Here is an 11023-nt window from a genome sequence, read left to right as displayed (position 1 = left end):
GAGACAATGAGTTGTCCGATTTCATTTGCTCACCACCACCGGTTCACATTGATGCTTCTAGGTTATTCGAATTTACAAAGAAAGGATATTAAACTAATATTGTCGTTTCTTACTGATTATGTAATTTTTAGACCATTATACAATTTTTAAACTATATGGACCAAATTCAAATAAGTCTACAAATCACACACACACACACACACAGACAGAGAGAGAGAGAGAGAGAGAGAGAGAGAGAGAGAGAGAGAGAGAGAGAGAGAGAGAGAGAGAGAGAGAGAGAGAGAGAGAGAGAGAGAGAGAGAGAGAGAGAGAGAGAGAGAGAGAGAGAGAGAGAGAGAGAGAGAGAGAGAGAGAGAGAGAGAGAGAGAGCATTTCTTATTTTATGATTATTAAAAAAATAATATTATTTAACAAAAATTAAAAAACAAATGAAAACAAAAAACAACAATATTTTAATTTTGACAGAAACCAAATCCACAAATTAAACATATTTATTATGTAATTTTTACACAATTATACAATTTTTTTACGATAGGAACCAAATCCAAATAACTCTACAAATCAAAGGGATCAATTTTATAATTTTTCTTTAAGACTGAAAGGTGTGATATCACCCTTCCCACATTCATTTCTTTGTCATGTAGAAGTCACCTTAATACCATGTCATTTTTATTATAAAAATATGGTTTCTTTGCCATACACTAGGTATGGAAACCATAACATGCCATAATATTTTTCTTTTTAAATAAAAACTAAAAAGTTATTAATTTGAATAAAAGAAATACATAGTATGCTTATAAAAAACTTAAAAACACAAAGAACATTTACAAAAAAAAAAATAATAATAATAAATAAAATAGAAAATGAAGAAAAGTGAAAATATATAATAAAGGGTATTATGTTAATAAAAATAAAAGATTGAGAGAGAGAGAGATGCGGTCAAAATGTGTTGCACTTGGCTTGACGGCGGTCAGAGACGGCTCAACCAATTTGGAGACTCTAAGCAAAATAAAAAATTAAGGCCGTTTAAATTAGCAAAATGTTTCAAACTTAAAACCTTTAGTTTTATAAACCATCCATTTTACCATCATGCCAAACTCCAACTTACCTTTGTAACCCAAGAAATATATATATATATATATATATATATATATATATATATATATATATATATATATATATATATATATATATATATATATATAATAAGTTTAAATTTTGAGACCTTTAAAATTAGAGACCCTAAACCCTTTGCTTAATTTTGCAAAGGGTAGAGCTCGCCTTGGCGGCAGTTCGAACCACATGGTGGGGATGGTGAGGCTCTTGCTTAGACTTAAAGAAGCGAAGGATGTCATGTCATGTTGGCACATCATAAATACCATTAGATTTTTACGGAGGGAGTCAAACTTGGTAAAAAGAAATAAAGACAAAAGAAATACACTCACATACATATTCTCTCTCATCAATACTACCATGTTGAAAAGCAAATAGCCTTTTTTTAACACCCACTCCCCAAGCCGTACATGACAAACTATGGATGCTACACCCTCATGTCTAAAATGAATAGCATAATCTTAGTATACGTTTTTTAATACCATCTACATATATATTAACTCAATAAAATGAACAACTCAAATCAATTCATATCTTCAAAACTCTACTAAATCAAGATATGAAAACATCTCCTTTTTATGACAATCAAGCGTATATCCCTATGAAAAGTCTAACGGTGACTCTTACCTAATATTTGTTTCTTCTGCATACTTTTATTTTAAAATAATTAAAATAAAACCATTGACCATATTTTTCACATAGTGGACGACACTTTAAACATACAACCATTAACCCATCATCAATGCAGGATGACATGTACCCTCTGCATTAAAACTTGTAACACCCATAATAACATAAAAGCTCCATTAATTACCATAAAAACAGATCAAAATTAAATAATAAAAGACTTGTCTTTTAACACTTGCAGTAGCAGCAACTCAGAAACACCCCTTCGGACGGCTCTAATAGCACAAGAAAACCCAAAGGACTCTTCAACAAAAACATAATAAAAAAATATTTAAAAAAAAAAAAAGACATGTAAATTAAACAAAACCATTGTTTTTCAAAAGGATTATACTCTAAAACCCTTGAAAAACTCTCTTCTAATTGCTGCAAAATTTATAGGCATGCGATATTAAGCGGCTGTTCGTTCATCAATGGCTCATCCACCCTCAATGTGTTCATCCAAGCAAGTTCTTCAGGATTCAGTTCATCAAAATCCCAATCTGGTAATTCACAAGATTCATTATCTTCAAATCCACAAAGCTGGAAATCATCAAGATCACCAAATCCGTCGAGTGGTGAAGCGAAACTGTCGAAGAAAATGGAATCCAGCTCCAATTTCATGTCTAACCCTTCACCGATTTGGGCTAGAGTTAAGGTTTCTTCCATCGCCGGAGATCCGACGGCGGCCGGAGGTGGCTCGGGTTTGTTTGCGAGTTTGCTTTCCGCGTTGCAGGTTTCAGAAGCTCCGGCGGAAGAGATTATCTTTCTAGAAATGGAGGATGATTCAGTCGGTGAAGATGGTGAAATGTGAGAAATTACACCAACTGATTCCTCGGAGATGGCTGGTTTTGGAAGCTGAGAAACAGCTGACGACGGAGCTTTGGTGGTGGTGGTGGTGGTGGTGCTTTTGACGATGTTGGAACCACCCTTTGAAGCTTCAGCCATGGCTTCAAACTCGAGTTTTTTGACTTCATAAGCTCTGGACGCTTCTTCAGCAGTATCATAAGTTCCAAGCCATACCCGGCGTTGCTTAAACGGGTCACGAATTTCCGCCGCCCATTTACCCCATTTCCGCTGCCGGACGCCTCTGTATTTGGAGGCGGACGGCGGCCGGGGTTGACCGGGGGTTTTGGTCGAAACTCTTTTTCTCTTCCCGCAACTTTTCTCACCGTTGTTGCTATCTTGACATGAACTTTCAGTCTCCTGTTCTTTAGTCGCTGTCATCACCGTCGTACAGCCACCGGAAAAGCCACCGTCGCCGACCGGAATCTTTATTTCTCGGACAATCCGCTTTGACCCAAAGGGTTTTTTGTTGGGCTCATCGTCATCTGATGAATCGGTCAAATCCGGGTCGTAACAGATAACCCGGATCTTCCGCATGAGTTTGTTTGGTTCCATTATCTTCGCTCTGTTTCTCGACTTCTTCTCTTGATTCATCGGCGGTTGTGTTATCGTTTTCAAAACTCCGGCGGCTTTTGCAGCCTCAAAACATACCCAAAACTAAACAAAACTTTCAAAACAAAAATAAAAGCCGGAAAATAAACCAAAATTGATTTAGGGTTTATGTCAAAGGCCCTCTCAAGAACAAGAAAAGATCAAACAACCTATTTATGTGAAAACCACCGAAACACTCGACTCCAGAACAAGTCCTGCAAAAAATAAGAACACCCATTAAAGATCCGCAAACAAACACCCAAAATAAACAGATTTACCAAAAGGGTTTGTCGATTTTCTTACCTTTTTGGCCTCAAACGCATCGAAACAGTCGGAACACAGAGAAGAAGACTCTGCTGGGTGAAACAGCAGAGATAAGAACAGATGAACAACGCAAAAGAAATACAGAGCTTCAATGGAGCCCCAATCAGATTCAATGAACCTGCCGACATAAAACCCAGCTCTTCTTCTCCTTTCTCTCTCTCCCTCTCACACTCTCGCTCTAGAACCAGTTCTTCTCTCTCGCTGTAAACCCCTTTTAGAGAGATTTTTGCAGTCTGGAAGAGCAAAAAAAGAGTGAAACCAAGATGAGATAGACGATATATATAGAAGAAATCAAAACCCTAAGAAAGATGAAAAACCCTTTTCTCCTAATCGTGTAGTCAGATAAGGGATCAGGAATCTATGGCCAAGATTTTCGATAAGAAGAAGGCGACAACTAGTGAGAAATTTACAGAGCAATAAGAGTGAAAATAAGGCCTTAATTTCGAGTACCCACTTGGGTAAAGAGAAAGAAGGAAAAAGGCATAAATTAAAAGGGACTGAAGAAGAACGCAAATCTCAATAAAACAAGGAGATTAATTTATATATAGAAATGCTGCAAAAACATCGAGAATTGCATAAAGAAATGTGATACCTGTGTGTTTTTTTCTCCCTTGGTTTCTCTCTCTCAAACCCCACACTGTTTTCAAGTGGACTGCTTTTTCTTCTTTTACTGTTGTTGTTCACACTCTCGTCTACAGTCGAATTGTATCGAAGGCGATGAGTACACTATTTATAATCGCCTTTTCGGTTAACTTTTGATTTACCAAGGAGTTAATGCAATTCTTTTATTTATAATATCATAATAATAATAATTATAGTTTAAGTTATTTGTCAAACTGGTTGTTAATTAGAAACTAATTTTATCTGAGATCGAACCAAATCATAACCAACGTCGGACCGGACCGATCTTACATTTTACGGAACAGTTTCCGATTCAATCATATAGTTTAATAAGGTTCTCGGTTCTACCTGACGAAACTACGGTGATTTAATGGATCTGGAAAACGACTTAATGGGATTGGGAAGCGACTTTGGAACCGAAGATGAGCACTGACAGAGTAAGTGGTTTAGTCCTTAGTTGTTCGGTTCCCGATTCTTCATTTTAGTTTCGATCAGTTCCCAATTCTTTCAGTTTTGGTCTAGTTCATATCGTTTGTAGAATCGTGCTCTTTATGTTTTATGAGCTGTCAAAGAACAAGTGTTTTATCCCCAACAGTTGTCGTCGATATAACGTTACTATTGTGTCTATAAATAGTCGTTGATGTTTAATTTTGGTAAATAAATTTTTATAGTACATGTTGTAAATGCTTACAATCATCTTACTAGTGAAGCACACTCAACTCTAAATTTGTGGTTCGTTATATTTTATGAGCTGTCAGATAACACGTGTCATATCATATGTAGTTATCGTAGATGCTCACAATCATCTGACAATTATTTTGTCTATAAATAGTTGTTCAAGTTTATTTTTGCACGTAATGACGTATATAATGCACCATATCTATTTCCTGATCTTATCTTTTGATTTTGATATTTGCCATGATCTAATGAATAGTAAGATAAACAGAAACATTTAGTAGGAGGATATTGAATATCTCCTCTCATAATCATCCAATTAGTAACACATACTTACCCTTATTTTATTCCATTTTTTTAATTATTAGGTATTATCATTTGTTGTTCTTAGTTCGTTACTCTTTCATATTCATTTGTTGTTTTAGAGCATCTTCAACCAACCCCTAAATGTTATTTTTTTCTTCGTTAATCTCCAGCTTTACTATATTTCCTCCCCCATTTTTAGAGAAATTGATAATATTATTCCAAATATGGAATAACACTATTCATTCCTAAAAATGGGATTGAAGTTTCACTTCCTTTTTTTATTTTATATATTTCTAATTTGTTTTTATCTACTAGTTTTACTTTAAAATGTAATATGTTAATATTTGTAATATCCTGGTATATATTAAATTACATTAACTAATCATATATGTAAAGTTTAATATTTATATATGGAATTAATATAAAAATTAAATAAATATAAAAATTTGTTGGATTAAGTGTTCAAGTTCAATAATTACTTGGTAATATTTGTACTAATAATAGAGTCTTTTTGGGTCACCCTCGTAATTCAACTAGGCAAAAAGGAATTAGGAGAAAACAAATTGTTAATTTATTATGAATTATTAAATTAATTGGAAATTATTTTTGAATTAATTAAATAGGTTGAATATTGATTCATTCATTTAGTAATTAATTGACATATTCCAGAAACTCCCAGAATAATGAACAAATCGATTGTTTCTATAGATAAAAAGATATAGATTAATTCAAATAAGGATAATGTTTATCCATGAAAATATGAATTAAAATGGAGACTATAAATTAACTATCAAGGGTTACAATCCTGATGATTTTTTTTGCTCTTTGTAACTGTCTAGCTCTCCCCTCTTTCTTTCTTAGACGAAATCAATAACCCTCATTGGGTTATTGAGATTTTTGAATCTCTCTCCTAAATAACTCTTTTTGTTAGTTGGTGGTTTAGGTGTGATTTCATTAAGAGGTTCCTGGTTTGGCTTCTTGCCATATTTTGCAAGTGTGGATGTCATAAGATCTCAATTAAGAAATCAATAAAAACCAAAGGTTAGTGAATTCTTATTAATGAAAGTGGATTGCTAGTATAGTAAAAAAAATACTATATCCTTAAGATACATCATACATGAATATATTCATAAGGTTATTTGTTTGATTTCATTGCATAAAACTAGTGTGTATAGATCATATAAAATCCCAACAAAAATTTGAAACACAATTATAAAAGATTATAATTGAAATATATCTTATAAATATGATAACATATATTATTGTAACGAAAAAAATATAAAATATATATTTATTAAAAACTAATTAATAGAAGAGTATGTTTGACATATATAAGTTACAAAAAATAAAAATATTGTGAATATACCTTTAGGGTTAAAAATTGAGTAAAAATTATAATATAGTTTGAGATGAAGCACTATTTTTCTCATATTTTATTTTATTTTTTAAAGGAAAAATGACTGGAATATGATTTGAGATGAAACGTTATTTTATATTTTATTCTATTTTTAAGGGGAAAATGAAAATGATCAAAGATGGTCATGGTTCCATATTTTTTTACTAACTATGAGTTTAAAGTATAAGTAGAAGAATTAACATATTGTAAACAAAAAATCAATACAACGAACAATGCCATTTTATAGTTTGTTTATGTTTTTTTATCGGTTTTATAAAAGATAAAATTGAACTTATGAAAAATCGGTATTTTAATCCCCAAGACGGTACATTTCAAGGGCTCGATTTGTGATATTTTTTGTGGTCTAATTTTTGGTTTTGTGCTAATAATTTTGTTGGTATGTAATCAAACACGTATTTTATTACATTTAAAATCATGATTTCATAATTGATTTAGCAATATCTTTGTAAACATATAAGATATGAGTTATTTTTTTATTAGTTTATAATTGTCAACAATATATTTTATAAAAATATATCTTGTTAAATGTTAAAATAAATATATTGTAGAAGTTACATAAACATAAAATTAAATACAAGTTACAACAAAGTTAATAAATATTGTAACAAAAATAGCACATACAAAAAGGTTGAAAGTCAAATATTCGATTAATATAACATTTTAACATTAAAATAGGCATGTAAGTGGCGCAAAAATGTTATTAATCGATTAAAATAGTCGTGATCTAAAGTTAAAATATACTGGAGTTATGTTTTCATCCATATTATATTTTATTATTTTATGTATATAAACCTAATTATCAAAGGGAAAATTCAATATATTAATACAAACTTTTACTATTACTTCAATATCCTTAAAAACTTTTAAATTACATATATATATCCATCAAAAACTATAAAATTTACATACATATCCAAAATCATATTTTAACTAGAATTATATCAATTTTTTATTAAATATTATATCTAGTATTCGAAATTATATATTGGTTTACCAAATTACCATTTCCTAATTAAGTTCCAAATTAAATCAAAAGGCATATACATATCATATCTCTAGTTCGATTAAGGGGCCTTCGATATTGGTCTATCATTTTCTTCACTACGTATCTGATCTCCTACCTTTCTTCACTACGTACATAATATCCATTAGTGCTTAATTTCGCATCTTCTTCATCACAAGTATTGTTTGATTTAGGGGCTACCCGACCGTTTGTATCGCTTACGATAAGCAAGAGATTTGCTAGAGCTCCGGGGGAGTTGGATTGTCCTCTAGATGTCGAGATTGTTGATGATAGGTTTGTTCGGGTTGCGAAGGTTCATCGGGGTTGTACTCTCTAGTTATTCAGCGAGTAGTATCCGATTAATTTGGTTCTCATTCCTTTATGTGGGAACAAGGTTATCGTAGGCATGGATTGGTTGAGCCCTAATGGGGCAGTGATCGACTATGAGCAACATTTAGTTCGGTTTCGGACCCCAAGTGAGGGAGAATTGGTGATTCATGGGGAGAGACCACGACGTGGGCCGATTTTGTGTTCTGCAATGAGGGCCAGACCCTACCTTCAGCAGGGTTGCTCGGGTTGTGTCACCTTTGTCATAGATACCTGGGATAAAGGTAAGGCAACAGTGGACGATGTGTCGATTGTGCGTGTGAAACCCGTCAATTTCTGGTCAAGTCAAAGTCAAATAAAGTCAACGAGTCAAACCGGTAAACTCAAATAGTGCTTGCATGATAAGGCGTACTCTATGTTTACTAATGTACAAACTCTTTATCATAATACTAAGTGTCACTCGGAATTTCATAAGTTCATAATTTCAAACCCCTAAGCAAAGTGAGTGATGCATCAACTCGATAAAGCACTATTATGTACCTCTCGGGGTGTAAAACACTCATAACAAGGCATAATGGGGTTTACGAACCTTGCCTTACGGGGCCAAACACTATTGAAGGCCACCGACAAAGTCTCTCTCAATCTATCTCTCTCTTTCTCTCCCAAATATCTCTCAACTTTTTCATAAACATTCGTACCATCCCGACATTTCAATTAGTTGAAAACTCCTTAAAACGGGAAGAAAATACGAAAAACAGCACAATAGGAGCGAGACCCTCTCAAGAAGTGAACCCTCCTGGGCTATTTCGCTTCTGATACCCTCATGCCTAGCCGAGAAGTTTCACCCTTAGCCTTGGAACGAAGCCCCTCTCGCTTCGGACACCTTCGCTTGGCAAACCAAGGAATTTGGCCGTGTCGACCAGATTCGCTTTGGACTTAGGATGCGAACCTCACTTTCACTTAGGAGCCGACCTTGGCGCAAACCTACCTTCGCCTCAACAGCTCTCGCTTCCAACCGTCCCTTCGCGACCTATCTTCCCACCCTTGCAGGTTCGCTTCTCAAGCCCGGTTTTTGCCCACTTTCGCATTTTAAGCCCGTTTTTGACGTTTTTAACGCGAGATTTTCACCAAATTCATAATTTTAACATTTTAAACCCTTTAAACTCACATTTTATCCCCATTTTGTAGATTTATTTAATTTAAATCATATTTTACTTAGGATAAAATATCAAGAGTACATAAGGGTACTCTTTGACTTTCTCATAAAGTTATCATACCAACCACTCTCATACCAACTCCATGACAACTTTATGTCACTATTCACATTTAGCTAGTCAATTCATTTAGCTTATTCAACACTCTTTCCATCCAATCAAACTTTATGAACAAATCCAAGGGATTTGCTTTACTTCCCCAAGATTTCATTCACTATCACCAAAAGCAAAGTTTCTCTTTCCCTTTCTCTCTCTCTCTCTCATTCTCAGTCACGATTACTCCAAGAAGTTCTTGGGCTTTCCTCCCTTTGATTGGTAAGTATGTTCTCTGAACTTCTACACAGTCTTCATACAAATCGTGATCATTTACACAAATATTCACCTATTTGTTCTTAGGATCTTCAAGTGTTCAAGCACCTTTCAAGTGTTCTTCACTTGAAACCCTTCATCTTCAAACTTCCATTCTTCAAGAAATCATAGAAGGTGAGTTCATACCCCTACATTTTTATGTTTTCATCAAGTTTTAGGAGGGAAATACAAGTTACAACACCCAAAACATATTCTAAATTAAATCAACAACTTTCAACAGAAAAGTTATGGTCTATTCACGAAATGTTTTGACCATCTTAAACATAATATTTTTCAAAACTGTTTAATATGCATTTAGTTCAGGTTTATAACTTTCTAATGACTACTTTTACACTTTCATACGATTTTTCTACAATTTATGGCGATTTTTACAAAACTGCTTATCACTTCAAAAATGATTTCAAACCAATCTGTGAAGATGGACATTTTCACACTGGTTAGAGACCCCTAAAAATCAAAATAAAAATTATGAACAAACTAGACACATTTTCTAAACTCTTAGAGTTTGCGGATCTAGTGTTTGACTTATATTGATTTTTCTACAATTTTTCTAAAAACAGTGTCAGGAATGTTAAAACTTGTAAAAAACAGTGTACAAGTTTATTAACACTTTGTAACATGTTGAGCAAAGTGTACAATCATGTTTAGCTACATATTAAGTGTTTTTAATGCTATTTTACTTTCACTTAACAGAGTTAGTTATTCATAAGGGTTTTCATCCACTACAACATGTAGGATAAACTATAATAGGTATAGTTTGTGGTACAATAACACTACAAACATACTAAGGAAGGTACACATATGATAAACTATAATAGGTATAGTTTATGGTACATTAACACTACGAACATACTAAGGGAAAGTTTCACTCACTTTAACGTAAACTCGTTAAATCCGGTTGTGAGACACTACTTCATTGTACTCTTAGAGTACTGTTTAAAGCCCTGTATTATAACCATAATCTCTTGTAGGGAGAGCATGATACTTGTGTATGGATCTATATTGGGAGTGACATTCATGCACCCTAAGTTGCTTACAATAGCTAGACCAGCAGGTCTGGGGTGACAAATGTCAAAACATTCTGATGCTTGAAGAACGTCGTAACATGCTTACTATGTTAATTGCATGGTTATAATAACTTACATAAGGAAACAACGACACATATAGTTTACGGGAATTCCTACATTCATAAGGGTTTTATTCATTTAAAATTGCACTTACTATCATAAGTATGGAAGATACTTGTACAATTTGGTCTTTGATCTTTAAGACTACGACTCAATCTATAAGGAAAAATGTTGGATTTTTCTTGAGCACACATTACAATTACAAAGGAATTAGTTCAAATTACGCATTGCTATATTGTATCCAAGAACAAACACTCACTTTCATCGATCTTAGGGTAGTTAAGACTACATATCGCCTATAATGGTTAGATTCTATCTATAATTGCTACGTGTATGCGGTAGGGTTATATATAATTTTAGACTCGATCAACTCGGAAATGGTTGGGAATGCCTTAGATCCTATTCCTCGTATGGTTGTGGGCTTAGG

The 11023-nt window shown here is 33.5% G+C and overlaps 1 protein-coding gene across 2 annotated transcripts; it reads right to left on the bottom strand.

Moving 5' to 3' along the window:
• Positions 1-1903: 1903 nt before the first annotated feature.
• On the bottom strand, positions 1904-4247 carry LOC145066170 (ethylene-responsive transcription factor ERF118-like). Of its 2 annotated transcripts, XM_079013375.1 has the most exons (3): positions 4130-4247; positions 3517-3770; positions 1904-3428 (listed from the first exon to the last, which is right to left on the bottom strand). In XM_079013375.1, the coding sequence occupies exon 3, from the start codon at positions 3214-3216 to the stop codon at positions 2173-2175; it is 1044 nt and encodes a 347-aa protein (XP_078869501.1). In that variant the 5' UTR covers positions 3217-3428; positions 3517-3770; positions 4130-4247; the 3' UTR covers positions 1904-2172. The 2 variants fall into 2 exon arrangements, with proteins under 2 accessions (XP_078869501.1, XP_078869500.1); XM_079013374.1 differs by lacking the exon at positions 4130-4247 and having other exon boundaries at positions 3517-4043.
• Between the last annotated feature and the right edge of the window lie 6776 nt (positions 4248-11023).

The sequence above is a fragment of the Lactuca serriola genome, chromosome 8 (genome assembly GCF_051521515.1).
Source record: "Lactuca serriola cultivar US96UC23 chromosome 8, Lser_US96UC23_V15, whole genome shotgun sequence".
Lineage (NCBI taxonomy): Eukaryota > Viridiplantae > Streptophyta > Magnoliopsida > Asterales > Asteraceae > Lactuca > Lactuca serriola.
Note: the sequence above shows the minus strand (reverse complement) of the source record. Positions and strands in the feature narration are given on the sequence as shown.